At 44.0% G+C, this 22,596-nt stretch overlaps 1 protein-coding gene across 2 annotated transcripts in view; it reads left to right on the forward strand.

Moving 5' to 3' along the window:
* Positions 1-18,381: 18,381 nt before the first annotated feature.
* The window catches only part of C8b (complement C8 beta chain), a 37,116-nt gene continuing 32,901 nt past the window's right edge, over positions 18,382-22,596 (forward strand). Inside the window, exon 1 of one of the 2 annotated variants that reach the window (XM_051188013.1) lies at positions 18,382-18,522. In XM_051188013.1, coding sequence (XP_051043970.1) covers positions 18,434-18,522 — 89 coding nt within the window. In that variant the 5' untranslated portion in view covers positions 18,382-18,433. The remainder of the gene's footprint in view (positions 18,523-22,596) is intronic. The other variant, XM_051188014.1, reaches the window with a different exon arrangement.

Here is a 22,596-nt window from a genome sequence, read left to right on the forward strand (position 1 = left end):
TGCCTACAGCTTCATGTTATAAAGTATTTTCTTAATTGAGGTTCCCTCTTCTCAGATGACATTAGATTGTGTCACATAGACATAAAACTAGCCAGAAAACACATAAAATACTTACCTCAAACCAATAGCTAATATGAAAAACCTCTCCAGTGAACCTTGGGGGAGATCCTCTATTGAAATCAGAGGTCAAAGATGGGCATGGTAGCACCTACCTTTAATCAAAGTGCTTTGGTTGCAGAGGCAGGTAGATCTCTATGAGTTTCAGACCAACCTGGGACACATAGTGAGATCCTGTCTCAAAAAAAAAAAGATAAATTAAAATAAAAATTAATGGTCAAGGCTGTCAGCTTTTGCATTAGACCTTTTATTGACATTATTCCACAGTTTAAGGCAGTGCAAAATGAAATAGCATATGTAAAGGCATCAACCTATGCAAGTTGTCAAAAGATGTCACTGATGAATGTTCATCTTAGCTGAGTAATAAGCAGACAGTATGTCACAGCAGCATGTGCAGCCATGGAAACCAGGAATGCATCCTTCGAGGATTGAGTGAAGGGAAAGGTGTAAAGGAGGAAACACTGAGGAGGTGTATATGAATTTAGAGACAGTCTTCCTTGACCACAAAGGTAAGTTATGGGGTTGTTCAAAGATCAGTAGCAATCCAAGATTGAACGGATGTGCCAATGGTGACGCAGCAGTCTTGAACCATAATGCTCAGCCAGCATTTGTTGGAGCTGAGCGGTGTGTGAGCGAACAAGCTCAGTTAAGAGTGGACACACTGCAGAACGAAGGCTGGAGTGAGGTCCCATGATGTCAGAGAGAAATGTATGCACCATAGGGTACTGTCTGAAGCACTCAGGGTCTAGTACAGGTTTGTGTTCACCAAAGATCTGTTCCACTTTGAAAGTGGTGAGAAATTTGACAAGGAACGGGTTCACCACTTTCAAGTTCAGTTAAAACCCACAGTTTAAGAAACCTTGTTAGAAAGGAACACCTGAGGTATCTTTGTTTAAGATGTGCCTTTTGTCTTAGTAAACATAAACACTAAAATTTTTGAAACTATAAAATAACATGAGTATGAAATATTTGCAAATCTGTGCCTGATTCCCTCCCTGGAAACCCACTGATTCACATTGCATCCCCTCCTGCATTCTCCTGAATCCACATCTGTCAAGTGTTTGCCACAGAAATACTTAGCTTTGTCTCGTAGATGTTTCCTTTTTAAATAAATGTTTTCATGAACTTTGTGCAGTATGCTTTTCTTCGCTGAAGCATAGTGAAGCATACTCAGGAGCTGTCAAATATCCCACATTTTGTGTGAGCAAGTCCTGCCCAGCCAGACGGGGCTGGAAACGTCAGTGTCGCTAGGGAGTAAGTGGTGGAGACCCTTCTTTCCAAGGCTGTTTGGGGCAGCCCACGTGGCTGGATTCTCAGCCTCACCCTTTGTCATTATCCTCAACTCTCTTTGGTTGTGGGGTGCATGGAGGGTGGTGTTAGGTGAAGTAGCTCTCTTATTGGTTAATGAATAAAGCACTGTTGGCCAATAGGAAAGGAAGATAGGAGGGACTAGGAGATAAGGAGGAAAGAGGAAGTAGTAGCGAGGAGTCAGCATGTAGAGACTGGGGAGAGAAGAACGCTGGCCCTACTCTCTGGTAAGATGAGACCACGTGAATACACTTAGATTAGTAGAAATGGGTTAATAATTAAGACAGCTAGCTGATAAGAAACAAGTAACTGGCCAACAGAATTATATCTAATACAGAGTCTCTGTGTGTTAATTGGGGCTGGCATGGTGGTGGAACCAGACCGGAGAAAAACCTTACTCCTAACATAGCTCCGCCTTCCTCCTGAGATGCGTAGGCTCAGTAACAAGGGGAGAAGTGGGCCCTGATATTTGTTGGGCCTCTCTGCTAGCCAAGCCTCCCACAGTCTTTACAGGTGCATTGTGATCATTACACCTTGACCATCTGTGTCTATCTCTATCTAGTCCCTCCTCCCACACATCCCACCACTGGAGAATAGCCTCCTCTTGTTCTTATCCTTTGAAATCTATCTTGAACAATGCTTGTTAAATGACTCCCATGGTTCTGTTGATTTAACTGCCTTTCTAAGGCTGTCTGCATCTCCCTGTTATCTACTGAAGTGAGTCTGGGGGAGTCTAGTAATCTACCAGGCATTCAAACTAGGAGGGATCCAGATTACAAGCGGCAGAGCTCCTAAAGTGTCGGCACAAAATTAAGACCTGAGCAACTGCAGTTTCTTATACACATCCCAGGAGACTTAATGGAATATCTTCTTGCCCAAATGGGAAACTGGATGGAGCAGGGGACAATTTTTCAGGTCTCTTCTCCCTCTGCCCTGTGTTCATTGCCAGCAGCACTCCACTCAGCACTGAGTGGGTTCTGACTACAGAGTTCAGCATTAGCAATCCTACCCCACCAGCAGTTGGACTTGGAGATGCTGTGTCATCCCAACTCAGAATGTGTTTCCGAAGAGCCAGGGCCTTCCTTTCAGATCTGACTGTAAATGCCCATTCCCAATCAAGTTTAATTCCAGTGAGTGATGTTCAGGAGACCAGTGCCCCCCACAGCATCAAGATGGTCTGCCTGGGCTCCAAGGGTTTTGGCAGCAAAGCTTTTTTTTGTCCCTGGAAGACTCTCCCTGTCTTAATGTCCTAGGACTCTGCTTCAAACAATAGTCACCCCTGTCTCATAAGCCCCCTTGGTTGCTTGGTGAGAGATACCAAACATTTATCTATTCTCCCTAGCTGTGGTTATTTGACATTTGGTCAGGTCTTCCCATGTCATCTCCAAATGGCTATTGCAAGAATCTGCACCTTAGTCAGCTCATAAGCCATCTCTATCATTCAAGTTACAATCTTTCCAATGGATGCCTTTAAATTTATTTCATTGCATTGGTATGAAGATGTCAGCTCCCCTAGAACTGGAATTACAGACAGTTTTGAGTTGCCATGTGGGTGTTGGAAATTGAACCAGGCCGTCTGGAAAAGTAGCCAGTGCTCTTAGCTGCTAAGTCATTTCTCTAGTCCTCATCTATTTTCAAGTTGTGTGTGTGTGTGTGTGTGTGTGTGTGTGTGTGTGTGTGTGTGTGTGTGTCTGTCTGTCTGTCTGTCTGTCTGTCTGTCTGTGTGAATGTTTGGAATCTAGAGTTAGCATATCTTGTTTTATTTTTTTCACAAGAAATATGTATATTGTCACCCATTTTTATAAAGGTAGAAAGAAATTGAAGCTGAGTGGGGGGAAAGGCGTCATGTCTATATCAACATTACAGCCAGTAGTTGACCTCTGACTTAAAAGTTAGAAATCCCTCACTCTTTTACTACCTAAGCTTCCAGGAGAAAGTGGGGGACCTTCACTGCTTTCAGAAAGTGTGTGGGCTCTGATCTGCCCAGTGTATTCCTTGGTTTATTCCAGACCTACCTGAGCAGAGGGTAGAGAGTTCTGATCTAATCTGTTATATTTATGGGTAGGATTCACTGATAATCATGCCACATCTCTGTGGAAACAGTGGATTTGCAGGTCATGAGAAATAGGTTTACCCAAACCCCAAATGGGCATCTTAAAGAAAAAAAAATAGCATGAAAACCATATTTTCTGCTGGGCAATGTGGTGTATGCCTATATCCCAGCATTTAGAAGTCAGAAGCAGGCAGATCTCTGTGAATTTGAGGCTGACCTGTTCTACAGAGTAAGTTCCAGTATATCCAGGGCTACACAGAGAAACCCTGTCTTGAAAAGAAAAGAAAAAGAAAACCATGTATTCTGAATGTATCCTAAGAAGAACAAGAATGTGGCTTTGTCAATGATGGTGTGATTTTGCTGCATCTGAAGCCATCATCTCAAAAAAATGTCTTTAGCAACTTCTCCAACAAAAAACTCAACATAATATCAACAGAGCTGCAAAGAAATTTGGCCCTTGGATGGGTCTCTTAATCATGCCAGATCAAGTTCATCTCTCTGTATTGGATTCACCAGAGCAAGTGAAAATGCAATGGCAGTGAGGTTGGGTGCCTTCATCATGACAGAGACATAGAGAGATTGAGAAGAGTCTCGGGGCCATGAACAAGCCTGGGCACAAAATGACAAGAAATTCAGATAAAGCCCTTCTACCTTTGCAAAAAGGCAGAAGATGGACAGAAGCAATTATCAAGAATGCAGACCAAAGGGTTCAGCACCAGGGTAAGAAAGACAGAGCAGGGCTCCTGAAAGAACACCAGCATCTTCATGACCCACTTTTATAAGATGCTCAGTCCAATGGTGGACATCAGTACTTGAGTGAGAACTGGTAGAGTGGATGAAAATATCTGCTTACATAATTGACTGCACAGCTTGGGAGCAGAAAGATGGCCCTCTCTGCACAGAGCATCATGCCTAGAATCAAGATGTATGGCATGCAGTTGGCTGGATAAGTAAAGCTAGAGAAAGCCTGGGCTGAATGAGAGTCTAAAGTTGGCTTGCAGCTTTGCATTTGCATACCTGGGCAGGAATTTATCTACCTCTTTTGAACCTGGATTTCTGAGTACAGTTAAGAGACTGGGTGCTAAGTGTTATACCCTTGTGATGTTATAGAATAGTTCATGCCTGGTAATAAATGCATTGATGAATATGAAATTGATGTCAACAGGGTTGTTAACCTCCTTTAACCTCCAGACTGTTATATTGACACCAATAAAAGGGCTCCCAAACATTGCTTCCTCACCTGACCCTTGGACTTCATCACCAGAATCAACTGAGACATTCATGTTCAACTTTAGAGCCCTTAGCTGAATGTCACTGGGACTAGGGGCCGCGGGGGGCAGTTCTAATGTTCTAATGTGCTTCCAGTAAAGAGAATGGAAATCTGAGGTTTGCTATAAAGTTCTTATCTTGCCATTATCAAATAATTAATATAATTACTATTTTTAAACCATACCTGACTTGTACTGATCCTCTCCTGGGTGTGAGGTACAGTGGAGGTGGCTCTCACACATAATCCTTAATCCTGACAAATCCCAGAAAGGAAGCCTTCCTGTTGCATGCGTGAAGAAGCACACCTCAGAGTCTAGGCCTCATGTCCACAGTGACACAGGGACCCTTGGCAGCACCTGAAGACTGATCTCTCTGACTCCATGCCCTATCTCTAAGAGCTATGTGACCTTGGGCAGTGCAGACCCCTCATCTGTGACATGGCAGAAAATGTTAATAATTCATGTTGTAGAAGGACTCTAGGAATAAATAAATCAAAATGAGTAAAATAACTCCAACCCATCAGGACTCCTGTCAGGATTGAATAAGTTGATATGGGAGAGTGCTTTGTAAACGGCACTGCATGCCACAAGTGTCACCATCATCACTATTATTATTCCAAAATTATGGCTGCTCCCAAAGAACAAAACCAACTGTGTTGTGTATTTATGGCAACATACCTCAGAAACAACTTCCACTGTGACAGGCCGCCTCCCTATCATGTTATTAAAAGGTTAAGGAAAATGAACAGTCAAGGATTAAGATTAGATCTTTCACACATGAAACCACAAAATCAATAGAGCCCCTTAATCTATCTGGTGATATGAAGAAATGTACTGAGGTGCCTGGAACAATTACTCAGGAAAATGTCAACAGGTATTGACAAGAAGTCTGGCAAGGAGATGGCGGTGAGGTTTGACCACTGACTCCCTCACCTCCTGGCCAACAGAGACTAATAGTGTTCAGAGAATTTCAGAGGGACGTGGAAACAGACACTCTGCATTGCCCCAAAGTTTTGTGTCTGCTTTGTCTGTTTCCACAATTGGGTCAGAGCTGCGTGGGGGAAAATGAATATCCCAGAAGCACCATGGGAAGCGTTGATGACACCTATTTGTGGTCACCATGGGGTCTTGTAAACCCTTCTATTAGTGTCCTTATTCTATGATGGTCATTATCACTGTCACTGAGAATTATTCAGCATTTAGAGAATGCTAGTTATTTTCCAGCTACCTGTGGGATTGGAGACTATGGCTTGGAGACAGCAGAGGAAGGAAGAATGTGGTGAGTATTCCAAGCAGGCTTTTAAGCCAATAATTTAAGATTTGACTAAGTCTCAGACTCAAGTCTGGCCCTGGGGCACCCTGAGAGAGAACAGCCTTTTGATCAAGTTTGACAGCTCAATGGTATTCTATCTGTGTGACCCTTTTCCTACTGTCATAGTTACAGGCTAAAAACTAGCTTCAAGTGTGGAAAACTCTGCCCAATGTCAAGCAAAGCCCCTGAATTTATATAAAGCATCCCAAATCCTTACAACCCCATACAACTCTCCTCCCTTTGCAAAGAAAGATCCGAGGATCCGGGAAGCATAGCACCTTGCCTAGAGTCATACTCTGGTGAGTGGCTGAACCATGTCCAGTTTAGGCTGCTGTGCCTCAAATGTCCACAGTGTGCCACTCTTCAACATTGCTTCTCAAAAGCACCAGTCCCCACGGGGCATAATGTACAACTGTAATCTCGGGTCTCTGGTAACTGAGTCAGAAGGATCTCAAGTTAGTTCAAGGCCACCCTGGACTACACAGTGAATTTGAGACCAGGCTAACCTAGGTAGCAATGAACTCTCTTTAAAAAGAAAAAAGAAAAAGAAAAAACCTCAAACCAGAGACTTGACCATATAAATAGGGCAGAATTGTGTAGCTCCTTCCAAACATGGCCAAATAATGGGACTCACAGATGCTTAGTGTGCCAGCAATGAGGGTCCTAAAAGGAATAGAGAAAATGAGCAGGCCACAGAGCTGGCCAGGGAGGCCTGGACAATGTGCAAGGTTTGAAAAGAGGCCCCACTATCAAGGACCTGCATGGAAGCCCAGGGCAGCCTCAGTTCACTAGGGAATGCTCACTGGCAGTCCTTCCACACTCAGGGGCCTGGAGAATGAGATTGGGGATATAGGAGTTCCAGGCATTCCTTCTAAAAGCAGATTAGCATATGCCACTGAAGCTTCCAGGCTCTGAGGCATCTTTGCCGCATGACAAGCTGGTGGGCTCTGATCATCATCTACTTTCCAATTGCCAAAAGAATCTGGGTGACTCTGGCTTTCACACCTGAGCATGTGAGCTCATACTGCCACAGTGAGTCTGCCTGGCTCTAAAATGCCTGGGGAATCCCATAAGGATGGCTATTATGGGTTTGGGAAATGTTCTCTCTCTCTCTCTCTCTCTCTCTCTCTCTCTCTCTCTCACACACACACACACACACACACACACACACACAGAGAGAGAGAGAGAGAGAGAGAGAGAGAGAGAGAGAGAGAGAGGAGAGAGGCAGGACCAGCTTCTCCTGGCTTGAATTTGCTTGTAAAGTAGTCTCACCACTCACCTTGAATATCCCCACTCTTAAGTCATGTTACACTTCTATATTACATCACTTCTGTGCACTGTGGGTTGTACAACCATTTGAAGAAAAGACCATAGCCTGTAACACTGCATCTATCATCTGAGTCATGTGGTCTTGGAGAGCCCAGCTCCCATGGCTTCACTGTTTGCAGCCACATGACCTCTTTTTTTCTGCTAACCCTACTTTCATGGTCCTGGCATCTCTGGTAGAGTAGAATTTTCATTTCAGATTAAGTTTCACCCTCACAGCATCTCTCTCCCTCCCTCCCTCCCTACCCGCCCACTCTCAGGGACTCCTGCCCTGCCACACTTGCCTGACTTCTCTGGCCTTTGAAATCTGGGTAGAAGCATCCTATGACTCCCTAATTCTTGCTCTCTGCATCGATATAAAACAGCATCACAAAGATGATGGGAAGAACAGCTAACAAGTTGAGCAGCATCAGCACCCCTTGAGAACATCACTGCAGCAGCCGAGCCCTTAAGTAGATGACTAAACATGAGACCACACTTTCCCAGCTGGCCCTGTGCATGCCAGGTGCCTTTAAACTCTATTCAGTGCAAAGTCTTTAAACTGGCATAAAATTTTTCTACCATTGGTCCTGTGATGGATGGGTGGAGTTCAACCAATTCCTATTTAATTTCCAATTCCTATCTTTCCTATTGTTATAATGTACTTGATTTGCTTTTAATCGAATTAATCCCTTTGACAAACTTGCCTGCCCATTTTATATTTACTCAAGCTTAAACATGTTGATTTTCAGAGCAAACTGCATGTTTTTCAAATCTTTAACTAAAATTCTTGCTACTGGGTTTTACTATATAACCTTGACAAACAGCAGCCAGTACAAAATATGTCAGGGGGCAGCAAGATGGTTCAGTAGGTAAAGGTTTTAGCTGTCTACCCTAGTAATGTGATTTAGATTTCCAGGATCATGGGATCAAAGCAGAGAACCAGCTCCCAAAAGTCTTCTGACTTCCATTCATGCATCACACACACACACACACACACACACACACACCTCCTTTTAATAAAGAAAACATGTAACACTCTGAATGCTATTCTGTCTTGAAATTTTCTGCACCAAATTAATATATTAGTGTTAAATTCAGGTTCACTCAAAATCCCAAGACAGAGAAAATGTACAGATCTTTGGCCTGAATGTAACTGTTGCATGAACTTTTCCTGAGAGAGACACAAACTCCACCCAAGAGGGTACCCACAACAGGGCTAAGGGTGAGTTCAATACCTCTCCAAAGTCCAACTCGGTGAGATCCATTAGTTTGTGTAGAGAACATGGATCAGGGGTTACTTACAGGAGAGTAGGTGATCACAAAACAGTTGTATCACCACAAAGCCACAACCCAACATTAGTAGCTACCTCAGAGAAGCTTCATCGTGGAGTCCTTGTGTCAACTGCCTCATACTTCCTATAAATAATCTAGCAGATGTTATAAAAGAGAGAGCAACATCTGGGGAGAAAAGGCAAGTGTCTCCTGGCCCTCCCTAGGGAATGTCAGTAGCCTTTGGGGAACATTTTGTATTCAAGTCATAGCAATTGGTGTACATTAAATTTTGAACTTTATTTTTATTTGAGTGAGTGTGTGTGTGTGTGTGTGTGTGTGTGTGCACATGCGTATGTGTGCATATACATGCACATGCATGCACATGTGAAAGCCAGAGATTCATATTGGGATGTCTTCTTTCCTTACACTCTACCTGATATTTTTTGAGGCAAGGTCTCTTCCCTGAAACTAAAACTAACTATTTCAGTTAATCAGACAAGCCAACAAAGCCCCATGGACCTGCCTCTCTTGTGCCCTTAACCCCTCCTGGTATGTATTGCCTTGCTCAGCTTTTACATGGAAGTTCAGAATCCAAACTCAGGTTCCTGTGTTTGTGCAGCAAGCCTTTTGCCCACTGAGTCACCTCTCCAGGCCCTTGGCTTGCTTAGAAAAAAACATAAATATCCCCCTCCATAGTAGTATAATTTCTTGGGTTGTACCTAATCTTCAAAGATGGTTTCCAGTGAGCATGGTCTCTCACAGACCATGCCTGGGCTTACCCTGGAATGTGATAGCTTAAAAAGTCACTCTGAGTTCATCAAGATGCAGCAGCCTCTGCTTTTAAGTTGGGACCTTGGAATGTAAGCTATAAGATGCCCAGCTTCCATAGTAGACAGAACATGCAGTGACCTGTGTGGTGGAAAGACTTCTTGGCAAGGAAAAGCCCTTGGGAGAATCCAGAATCCATTTGAGCTGTCATAGATAACTCTTAATCATTAAGCATCCACACCAAGAACCCTGGTAGTTAAGTATTTTTTGGGATAGTCCAACCTCCACCATAGTATGGAATGGGTGACCATTCTTGCTGTGCATAGCCTGAATTTTTGACCTACAGAATTGTGACAGTAGTGGGAAAGTTGGCTACTAAACCAATTTCTTCTGACAGTACCACACAACAGAAACTCTGCACATCCATGACTGTTATAAAAGGTTTGAGCCTTCAACTTCTTTTCTCCTTTGCTTGAGCCTTCACAGTTCCAGTATTTGTCCTAGTTCCCAACCCAGGAGTCAATTTACAGTTACTAATCCATCATTAGAGATAAATGCAATGGTTTGAATTTACTTTCTCTCCAAAAATGAAGGATCTATGAGTATAGTGAGCCAGGCATGAGAGTTACTGATGCACCCTCAACCTTAGCATAGAGCTTGGTCCAGTGCACAGTGAACATTGAAAAATAATTATTTTTGAATGTATAAATGAATCGATGGAAAGTTTAGGTTGTATGAAGTTGAGCGCATTTGGAAGCCCGCAGATTGGAAAATTGTTCATTTGCTGGGCTAAGGAGTTTGAACTTGGTCCTGTAATGAGTGAATGAGCAGATGAACAAAGTGGATTAAATTTCACCATTTGCTGCAGCTAATCCACAAAATCAATGCAAATACATAATCCATTCAGTTGTTTAAAGTCCCCCAGGTAATTAGTTCTGTGGCACATTGCCAGCTACTATCCCAATTTCCCTCCTCACACATTTAAACATTCCTGGAAATATTTGAAGTAGAAAATGAGTACTCTGAATATGTTTATTGTTTTAAAATGCAAGTGCCTATACTTACGTATTTTATTTTTGTTCAGTATTAGTGTATGTGCATGTGCACGTGCCCTGTGGGGTGTGTGTCCGAGACCAGAAAACAATGTGGAGTCAGTTCTCCCCTTGTACTTACATGATTTCCGAGAGTTAAACTCGGATTGCCAGGCTTGCACAGTGAAGGCCTTTGCTCTCTGAGCCATCTCACTAACCCTGTACTTGCATGCATTTTTAAATACACAAAAATATGTGTCTCCCTTAGTTGAACTCAAGATACTACTATGCCTATGCTGATGACGTCAGTGGTCATCATGGATGGGGTTAATAAAATGTTCAAATTTGGAGGAACCACAGAAAGTGTTGTGCTTCAAGCATTTGACACTTAGTCCTAGAGAGATACTAAGTTTCACATGCCAGATGGCTCACAGACATGTGAAACTATCACTTAGGAACCATGGAGACCATATTCCGTGATTCCTTAGCTCTGTGGCTGAGGCTGATGTTTCCTCATCAGGAATTCTACCCACAGCGGGCTTATTTTTTATCACCAACATGGTGCATCTGTCCTGTTCTAGTGTTGCTTCTTGACCACTGCTCTTCATAATACTGATAAGTCCTTCCTGGATAGCAACAGTGAAGTGTCGAACATCTCACCCACCCACAGGGCTAAATCGTATCTACCTTGAGAACTTGCTTCACCCCAGCATGCCCTGAAAGCTGGGGCAGAACTGCAAAGCCAGCTCTCCCTTCCACACTCCAGCCAACTCCACATCTTGTAACTCATTGTTGGTCCCTTACTTCTACTTGGCTGTCACAGTTCTCAGCTGCCACAGCAGCAGTACTAATCACGTGTTTTTGGTGTGCTTCCTGCTTTCTCTTCATCTATGCGGCTTATACTCTGTGTTGTCAGTCTCTAGTTATTACTTTCCCTCATGTTCCTATAACAAAATGCCGTAGGCTGGGTCCTTTATGAAACAAAGAGGTTTATTTGGCTTACAATTCTGGTGACTAAAGGTTCACAGAAGTATGGTGTGTAAAAGAGGCCAAGAGCATGAAATTGCCTGACTTCAAAACCCATTCTCAAAAAAAAAATTATAAATAAATAAATATGTAATCAACTCTTTAGCCATATTAGTGCCTTCCAAGAATAGTTCAATCCCCCCATGAGCTCCTACTATCCCTACCTCACAAATGTTACACTTCTCCCCACCCCCACTATCACCACCACTAACATGCTAGTGGTCAGGATTCCAGCACACACACCACCATTAGGGGGACACACTGAAGCCTTGTCTAAGCCATGGTACTTGTTCTCTATGTTTGTAATAGAGAATGGCCCGTTTGTGCTTCATGGACCCAACACATGCTAGAAGAAGCCTGTACACATCCACACAGTACCACAGGAGGAGATGATACAAAGGGAAGGCCCACAATCCCCCTCTCAGTCAATACAGGACAAACACAACCCTAGGGAGGCAATGAATCTCTCTCACTACGTAGACATCACCTTTTGTGGCCCTCTGGAGCTGTCACCACACAGCTGTTTCTCAGCCATGACTTTTTCTAGTGAGTGTGTGCCGTGCTTTGAAGTGATGAATCACGGGAAGGATGCAATATTAGTTTAGGTAATTCTAGCCAATAGAGCAGGAAATCATTGGCATCTTCATGGCTCAGAACAATGGCAGACTCTTTCTCAGTCAAGAACCAAACCACCTGTCAGCAGAGAGTGGGAAAGACTCTGCTCCATTCAGACTCACTGAGACCTAAGTTGCCATGGGACCTTCTTCTGCAACAGCTTCCCAGTTCATTCCAGCAGTCCACACCAATGGGAAGAAGGGAAGGAGAGAGTGTGGAGGATCATGCAATGTCCTATGTGCATCTCTTAAAGTGACATCACTATTGCACACCTTGCCTGGCAGGATAGAATTGTAGCTGCAGGGTCCAGCACAGGGTAAGACCATTGCAGCCTTTCCTCCCCAGTATCTTCATAGTCCCTTCTGGCACTATGAAAGCTAGTCAACCAACATGGGAGACCATTCTCAAGTGTCCCTGTTGGCTTGAGATTGAGCATAGGAAGTCCCACTCCTAGCATTTGGTTGTTGATAACAGCAGGGGGGATAGTTAGTATGTCTTTGGGGATATGGCCACTAGTCTGTTTTCCATGCTCCCATGGGTGACCCCATACCCAGGGACTTACCGACAACACTAATTGGACACAACTGGGGATATATAGAGATGATTGATTGATTGACAGACAGACAGATGAGGTAGAAAGAGGGACATGCTGAGAGTGTCTGGAAGTTAGAGAAGGTGAATATGATCAGAATGCATTGTATACAACTATGAAATTCTCAACAAATTTTAAATGATAATAAAGGAAATAGATGAAGTGGAATACATCGCTTCTCTATTTCACAGGTTTTAGACCCAAGGCTGCACATAATGAACAGCAATGGCAGCTGAGAAATGTAGTGGAGCTCAACAGGAAGGGGATGTGGCCTCCACCAACAGTTGTTCTCTTGGCCACAAAGGAATGAGACCCCTCCCATAATATCGGGGCTATGATTATTTTTTCTTTCCTTTCTTTTTTCTTTCTTTCTCATTTAGGTCTTGTTTTCCCCCAGTGTCTCCTCCAGGGAGCTTGCTGTCCACTAAACCTGCCATGCTTCTTCCAGAAACAATTCTAAGCCACGGTGATGCTAATATGCATACCATGCATACAGAGTTGCAGTGCGCACAATCACCTTGAGGGATGCACTTAGCACAGCCAGCTCTTTCAAAGCAGGTGCCCTGGACCTCAAGGAAAATCCTTCAGGCAATCCTACAGAAATCAGGAGTTTGCAGACTTAGCCTGAGACTCTGGAGCAACTAAAAGGACCCACAATAGTGGCCCTGGAAGACAAGGCTCTCCTTTCTGGGGGACTATGCTGCTGCCCAGAAGTGTGTACATGGTGAAGGAACAGTTGCATACTGCCCAGAACAATGCTTCTCTGAGTAGCTGCCACTCTCAGCTCGTGGAAGTTAATATACCGTCTTTAACAGAACCACTATCTCACAGCAATCCTGCCTTTGTGCAGAGCTGTGCAGTATCCAAAGCTGCTCACAGACAGCATGGCATTGGCCTCTCTCGGAGACAGGCTCAGTGCTTTGCTCTGCTCCTATCTCTGCAATGCCTCAGGGCTCTCTGCTCCAGTGCTTTTCCATAATCCATTCTCTGCACTGCAGCAGAAAGACTCCCTATCACAAAGCAAGCTGCCCTCTCCCTCGGCCCCTGATGCTCAGATGCTCTCCCTGCACATAGAATAAGGTCCATGTCAGCAGCACTGCCCATGAGGCCCTGGTAGTACGATCCCAGCCAGCCTTCCCTTTTTCGCTCCTTTCTAATACTGCTCATGCTGATCCCCTAAGTGGGGACACCTTTGTGTCCCCACCCTGATACCCTCTGTCCCTGCAGGGCAACATGCCCTCCCTTTGGTTTTCTGACTTCTCCTTGGCTCTTAAGATCAGCTACCTTTAGAAAATACGTTCCCTCTAGCCATGCATGCAGGCATGCACTTGTCATGTGCCCAGACTGCACCAGGCAGACCTCTTTCACAGTACAGCTTCCTCAGAATGTGGTCCGCTCTCATGGGGAAGGGATAGTGCATCTTGACTTGTTGACTTAGCACTGTCCCCATTGTCTAGTAGGTGCTCAATACATGACCACTGTGGCATGATTTCAATTGCAACTAAAGTAGGTATTTCTCGGAGGCTTTAAAGGATTTTTCCAGTATATAAACTATTAGATAAGATGCAGTGACTAACTTTGATTGCATTAAAGACTTCCTGGGAGTTTAGTAAGGCAGGCCCCTGGGTGTGTGAGGAAAGGCATCTCAATGGTGAGGGCACCCATAGAAGGAACAGATTTAATGATGTACAAACTAGCACTTAACACATATTACTGATTTTGGGCGAGTTCATCATAGTGTGGCATTAGTGGCACATGGTTTAAGGTAGGGCTTAAGGTCTAGCTGGATAAAGTGAGTCTCTTGGAGTCTCCCTAGGGGGCTTCGTCTTGCTCTGGCCTCCTCCTGTATGCTGTATGATCTTTTCTTGTCTTTCGGGAAATGCAGAATCTTTGCCCCTTGCTTCTGCCACCATGATGTCCTGCCCAAGCACGTGGGACATTTTGAAACCACAAAGCTAACTAACTACTTCCTCCCATTAACTGTTTCTGTCAAGTGCTTTAGTAACATGAACAAATAAACCCTTTCCTCCCAAGTTGCTTTTGATCATGGTCTTTATCAGAGCAGTAGAAAACTAACTAAAACACACACCCAGTAGCTTATTGCACAGACAGAATTACAAGCTTGACCCAAGCCTCTTTTTTAAAAAAAAAATGGCATCAGCCATTTGATGTGCACTGAAAGGTAAGTGTGTCCCAGGATCACAGTGCTGTTGTGGTAAAACTGTGAAACTTGGCGTCAGCTATGGACCCGGCTATAGGCTACAACATTCCACCAGCAGAGGTTGTCAAATGGGCTCATATAGTAGTGGATTTCTACTTAAAGTTTAAAGGCTTAGAATCACATGACCCATCTATAACTTGTGATCGGCAATAAGAGCTCTGGCCCTTAGGACAGCAGCTAGACCAGAGGACTGATGAGGTATTATCTTCTCATCTTTTCACCAGACCTGAAGCAATGCTGGCATTCTCTAAGAGCTGGATAGCCTCTGAATGTGAAAAGACAGAGTCTAGAGGTCAGAAAAAAAAATCTTATTTCTAACAAGGGATCTGTTGCCAGCCAGCTGTGGAAGCATCTATAGAGCCAGCATCTACAGGCTCAGGGGCAATGTTTGGTTTGTTAGTTTACTGTTGATTTCAAACAGGATGATGAATAGGAAGACTATGACATTGTTAAAATCTGGCCATGGAAATGTGTGCTATTATCTCTGCAACTGCAGGCAACCATCCTCCCTCCCATGTGACCTCAGGTGAGCACCACAGGGAACCCTGGAAGGTGTTATGAGGTTAAAATTCCAGTTCTTTTAGGGATCAAAGGACCTGACACTGGTATAAGACAATGAGTAGTATTTAACCCCCTGTGGCATCTATTCTGGGCAAGCCTAGAGGTGATAGTCCATGATTCACCCATGTAACTTTGACTTTTAGGTCCCTGCATGAACGATTGGTGGTGAGTAGGTCAAAAGGAGACCCTTACTGTATAAGAATTTGATTCCTCTTACATGGGCTGTGGTCATTAGCTTTTTTGATAAAATGTCTCCATCAGATTGACCCATGCAGTATTTTCTTGATTAATGATAGATGTTGGAAGGCCTAGCCCACTATGTATGGTACCACTACTGGGCAGGTAGACCTGAGTTATATGAGAACACAAGCTGAGCAAGTCATGGAGACAAGCCAGTAAGTAGCATGCCTCCATGCTCTCTGCTTCTCTCCCTGCCTCCAGGTTCCTGAATTGAGTTTTTGCTATGATTTTCCTTCATGATGGTCCATGAATGGGTTGAGTGAGCCAAACAAAGTTGCTTTTGGTAGTGGTTTCTTCATCACAGCAATAGAAAGTAAATGAATGCACCCATGGATGGGAACAGGGATAGTTCTTGAAACTCAATTTTCTGCCTGTTTACCAATGATTAACTGCAGCAATCAATTGTGTCAAAGTTCAGATCAGCTGAACCCTTGGGGATGTTGGTGAAACAATACCTTGTGATTGAGTTAATGGTGACTGTAATATGAACAGGTTGATCTACTGCATAGCATGTGAGGGACCATTATCTTCCCTAGATGTCCCTCTACCCCTTTCCTGCACGCCCAACCCCAGCCCAGCTACTCCCGCAAACAGAGAGGCGGTAGGCTGGGAGAACACCCCAACTTATATTTGGAAGTAGGTTAAACTTTAAACTTTAAACATTCAAACCCAGAGTCAATAACTTATGGAGTGGATGTCAATGAATGGTCTCCATTTTTATAAATAAGAGTTTGGGGGAAATAGATAACAGAAAGAACACCATTTTGTTTTTCCTATTCAATCCTCATGTTACGTGTCACCTCTCCGGAGCCTCAGAGATTCTGTACCATGTTCCCAACTCAGCCAGCATCTGGCCTTTAACAAGCTGCAGGTTGGTTCATTGACACCATTTGATGAGGATAATGTGTGATTTGGTTTTAGTTTGTTGATTATCACAAATCTAGAAGTTGCTTCTCTAGGCCTCAACATTTGCATCTTGCCTAAGCATTGCACAGTGCACCTGTCACACCACTCACACATCCCATCCCCAGTGCTACACTCTTTACAGCTGTCTCCAGGTTGGAGTCAAAGTATGACTGAAATGTGTAAATACCCACATTACATCTGGTCATGGGCAATCTGGCAGGTTCTTTCCCTCCCTCCCTTCCTTCCTTCTTTCTTCCTCCCTTCCTTCCTTCATGTTGTGTGTGCATAATCATATATGCACAGAGGCCATAGGAAGGCATTGGGTGCCCTCCTCTATCTCTATCATTCTCTCTCTTATTCCTTTAAGACAGGGTGTCCTGGTCCTGGACAGGTGCTTGTGATCATACCTAGTAGGGTTTATTGTGTTCTTGTGTTTTGTTTTCTTTTGTTTTTCCTTCAAACATGGGTACTGAAGATCTGAGCTTAGGCATTCTGTTTGCAGAAGTGCTCTTACACACTAAGCCATCTCCCTAGCCCCCGAGAAGCATTAGATTATGCTTTTTCTAGAATGCTTCTCTCTGGTCTTTTCAGTTCAGTTGACTGAACAGGGAGGGGTGGCAGGTGAACCTGGGAGCCACCCTGAGCAACAGAAAGCTGTGGGTGGGGGTGCCTGTCTTCCTAGCCTAGTATACTGACGGATGTGAGTAACGCTTGCCTTTGCTGTGGTTCAGCCGGAGAGAAGGAATTGCATTCTCTACAACCTGGCAGATGACGGAAGTGGTGGGTGAAGAGTATGGTAGCCACTCAGGTGTATAACCTATGGCTTTCAACAGTCTCCAGCAAATATTAGAGACAAATGTTGTATTTTCCTGAAGCTGTCATCTGCTAAACTTCACTTCTCAGCAAGGTCAGAGCTGATCAGCCCTATACATAAGAGCCTGTAGAAGCCCTGTTAACACAGCAATGCATCTTAGGATACTTTCTTAAAATGATAACTTTTACACTACCTCTTGGCATGACATTTGCACAATGAGTATCACATCTGATTCTTCCAGTTCTGAGGCATTTTATCAAGAGGAAACAGAGAACACCAGGTGCTTATGGAGAGTGCATGGTACTTGCCTGGCAATGCTCAATGAATTCTGAATATTTAGATTTACCCAAGTTTTATTAGCATCTAATTATCAACATAATAATGGGTTTCATTGTGACATTTTCATGCTTGTTTATAATGTGTCTCCTGTCACCCTTCCACTAACCAACCCTTTCAGCACAGGACTGGGAGACCGGCACTATTATTACCTGTTTTACAAGGAGAGTATGTGTGTTTTGGTAACACGGCTGAGAATCATAAAGAAAGACTTTGAACTCAGGTGAAAATCATATAGAAAGAACTTATACTCTGGTAGCTGGGCTCTGGAGCCCTGCTTACAGCTGCTACAAACCTAGGACTCAGACCCATTTGACTACAGACAGACCCTGCACTCGATTCATTGAGAACTGAGTGTGTATCTGGGTACCCCCAACATGTGTCTGTATGCACTACTTTCCCCATATTTGACTTATCTAGCCCTCACCCTTTTGGGCATCTGCGGTAGTGGCTACCTGAAGTACTCAGGTAAGGTAACTTGCATGGAGTTAGAGTTTTCCTCACTGCCTTTGGTTTGGAGTGTCATGAATACATTTCTGCTGTGCAAAGTCAACTGAGGTCCCAGGCACCGGCTTCTGTTTGCTTTGCTGAGCTGTTTGCTCTGTGGGCATAGAAGGGAAAGTAGCAATAGTGAGTAGGCTTTTCGGGAATTTGGGGACCTCACTGGAACGCCTGTCACACAGACATGAAGACAGGGGCCCATGCTTGGAGGGCACTGGCCAAGTCATGTCTTCTCTGTGTTGCCCTGGGATGTCTCCATTTCTCTGGTTCCAGGTAAGTAATGGGTACACATGATTCCCTAATCAGTTAGTTACATGGCAGAGAGCATAAAACCACAGAATGCTGACCGTCTCTGCCACATGCCTGTGGGCAGAAGAACATCTCTCAAAGCAATTTGCATGTGTCTGATAAAATAATCAACAACTCCCTCTGAGTTATTGTGGACCCAAGTGGCCGGCTTCAACAAAAGTGCCTGTTAAAGAACGGTCATGTTAAAATGAATTTTGTCATGTCAAGAAGAATAGGATACATGGTCTATATTCTGGATGAAGCTTTGGTCTGGCTCCTTATGTAAAAGAAGGTTTATTATATATGAAAAATGAACCAGTTCACATGAATGATCTTAATAAATGACACTGTCTTACTCTACCCTTCCAGTAGCCTATTATGTCTAGTGTGTCTCTCGGACTCTTCCTCTCCTTTCTCCTCTCTCTGACTCACAGGAGCTAAACACCAGATTTAATTCATGGAGGTTCCTCTTATAGAATGTGAAAGAGCTAAGGAAATAATCTTGGTTGGGGCTCATACTTGGGTTCCAGAGAAAGATGTGGTAGAACCTTGGCAATCTGAAGGCCCTCCTTGTGCCTGAGCAGTTCCCAGCATGAGATGTGGACATGCTCATGATCACTGCTATAAGAGGAGGGAGGGAAAGGTCTTTCTTTACTTTCCAAATGCTCCCTGATAGCAACCTCTCATTAGATTGAGCAGTGCCACGTGTTCTGTGTGCCTTCTGTTCTGAGCTCTGAGTACCTTCCCAGGGATCAGGATTGTGTGTCTTCAGCCGCCTCCAGCACTCACCCTTAGAATTAGCACGACTTTAGCACACCTCTCAACTTGGTGGAGAGACCAACTATACTGCCAATGCTTTCCATGCATTTACTTTTGGGCACAAAGAAGCCTGCAGTGTCCAGTGAACTGTGCCTGGGGCAGAGGGCTCATACAACCCTCCCAGAGGCAGCCTGTTCCTGCATGCAGCTATTTGTTGATGACAGAGTATCCAGCGCTGAACAAGACCCCAGACTCAAGGAGCATTGCACTGTGAGACATAAGAGAACAATATGACAGCAATCAAGAGCAAGAGTGAGAGTGGCTGGTTCTCCTGAGCAAGGGTCCTGGCAAGGGATACAGGGTGCCTCAGCCATAGGTAACAGCATATGCAAAATGTGTGGAGGTGTGAGAGAGCTTGTTCCAAATGCTCCAGGTACATTTCAGTCTCACTGAGTAGACACCAAGGTGGGACCTGTGAGGAGAAGTAGGAATAAGTAGCTAGGGGATGTGAACTGTATCCTTCAGATATAGAAGGGTTGAAGTGAAGGGGTGGCATAATGGGATGCATTTATGGGCAAGTTCTCTATTAGGTAGCGGCTGGAGTTCCACTAAGTCACTAGGTGAGGAGTGCAAGCTATGGAACTCACAGCTGTGTCATAGGAGAGGGGGTGTTGTTCCCACTCTGTGGAAGGGCAAACTGATCCCCAGAGGGGAGAAGAGAATGGCTCGCACTCAATGAGCCTCCAGCCCTTCCCACACTCCTGGTTGAATATTCTGCTCTCTACCCATGATTCTTCCACTCCAGTCCTGAGCACAACATGCCATTCAGTATCAGACACAAAAAGCAAGACAACAGTATTCTGTGTAGGAACAGAAAGTGTTGCAACCTCCTTCAGATCATAAATTTTGTCATTCCATTTGCTCAGGTCACATTGTCACATGGCCTATTGATCGTTATTGATTGTCACTCTGTTCCAGGCATAGCTCTCATCTTCACAGTCATTCTGTCACTTATAGCTGTAGAGAGAAGGAAACTGAGGCTTGAAGACTGTGCCACTCTCAAAGCTATTCAGTCCATTTGGGGGTGTGTTCAGAATTCGAGCATTCTTTCTGCTTTCTGCCTCTCATTAACACCTTTCCCCAAAATCCACCTGACTTGATGGACACTCAGGATGTTTCTCTGGGAGACACATTTGCTAGTTTGAGATGCTGCTTTAAATTCCATGTTTGCAACAGCAAATGACAGAGAAAAATGGGAAACCTTTTCCCCACAAACCACCACCCCACACACACAGCAAAGTGGAAGATGCTGTTTGTACAGGGCTGCAGCTGCCAAACAAATTGTGTGTGACAAGAAAGTTGTTGTGTCAGGACATTTCCACAGAAAGCCAAAATATATTGATGTGGCCCATCCATATAAGCTGAAGGCTGGAAATTTACTGCTGACCTAATCCTGCTGTGCCTAGTGGATCCATCTTTATTTTGATCATAGAAATAAAGTAGGAGACCTGGACCCACAGCAATGTGTTCTAAGGCTGGCAACAGTTCTGTGCACCCCCAAGAAAGGCAGGACCTTGCTGGCACTTTGGCAGAAGGTGTGCATTTCCAGTGAAGTATAAAATGATACTTACACTAACACTTTTGTTTTGAAAGTGCAAAATGTTGTTAGGATATGAATGTACCTCAAAGGACTCAATGACATCCAAGAGATACTCTAGGAGACAGCACGTAAGAAGCAAACTGGGTCCCTTTAGGAATCAGTATGGATCTAGCTGATGTGGATAGACAGAAGCAAAGCACAGGAAGGGAAAGCTGCATGCTGCACATGTGTGTGTAATCATTTACTAGACTCTGGAATGACACATAGCATGTCTGTGACAGTTATTGCCTCTGAAGAGAATGGAAAAAAAGAAAAAAGAGAGGAGGGTGGTCGGGTGTATGTGAGGGAGGAGAAAAGGAAAGAGGAAGGAAGGGAAAGAGGGAGGGAGAAAGGGAAGGAGGGAGAGGGGACTGGGATCAATATGTAAAATAAAAATAAAAAAAAAGAAAGAAACAGGACTGGGTCTGTTGTAATACTCAGATGCCCAATTCCTGGAGATGCCTTTTAGTTAAAGACCATGCAAATGTGGCAAAAGATTGACAGGGGTCCATGTGGGTGTGGGGCCCTGAGTGGTTATTAACTTTCAGTACTTCTTGGGGCAGATTTATGTTACAGACGAGTTGAGCTTTGCATCCGTGTCTGTTAATTGCATGTCTGGCTTTCATTATGGTACTCCCATACATGCTCATAATATACTTTGACCACATGCACCGCCTCTATTACTCTTTCTTATCTGCTCTCCCCATATGGAGGCATCTCAGCAGAAGCCAAGCCAGTGGGTTTGTTTCCATAGAAATCCCTCAGGGTGGAAGGTGCACATAACCGAATGCAGAGGCTTCAGCTGAACCTGTCGTCTGTGTGGCTCCATGCCATTCTCAAGTTCAAGATGTGACTTGACACTAGCCTCTCTTTTAGATTTGCATTTTGTAGCACTAATGAACCACACTTACCCAATGTAATGTACAAAGATACTATTTATTCTGCTGATTATTTCATTATATTGCCACCTCCATAATGGAAATTGAGTGTAAAAAATGAGAGATCTAGTAGTTATAACAACTTCTTGCAAGTTGCCTCTGTAAGCCATCATCTTGCCCATGAACAGGCTCTCAAATCTTAGAGAGGAAAATAATTATGACTCTTAATAGCAACTGTGCAAGTTATCTATCTACTTGGTCTCCACTGTGGCCCCAAATTGGGGTGACACTTGGAAAAAAATAGTGTAACTGCTTTGTGGTTGAAATAGGAAGAAGGAACCCTACAGCGCTGTCAAATACACACTTAGGAGAAGCCAAATTACAGAAAGTATTGTTTTGTCAAACCGGGGCAAATTAGTAGATAGGAGCCCATCAGAGGGACCCTGCTGGTATACAGCATCCTGCCTCAGTAACCGCTTTCAAGTACCCACCCGTGGTTTCCAGTAGAGTCTTTGACCTTTTGTTAAAGATCCAACTTTACTAGGCAATTGATTTTTGCCAGTCTCTGGGGCAGCCATGGGAATGGAGCTCACAGTAGTTAATATTATCCTCCTTTTAGGACTTTTGCCAAGTGAGAATGTATCATTAATGACCTTGTTTGGAGTGACATCCTGTGTGTTTGACAGTGGAAGCTTTGTGATATTCTCCCTAATGACTTAATCTTAGAGTCAGGGATTAAACAGGCCTTGCAGACACTTGAGAGATAGTGATGGGAGGTGATCG

Source organism: Phodopus roborovskii, unplaced genomic scaffold (genome assembly GCF_943737965.1).
Source record: "Phodopus roborovskii unplaced genomic scaffold, PHOROB, whole genome shotgun sequence".
NCBI classification, from domain to species: domain Eukaryota; kingdom Metazoa; phylum Chordata; class Mammalia; order Rodentia; family Cricetidae; genus Phodopus; species Phodopus roborovskii.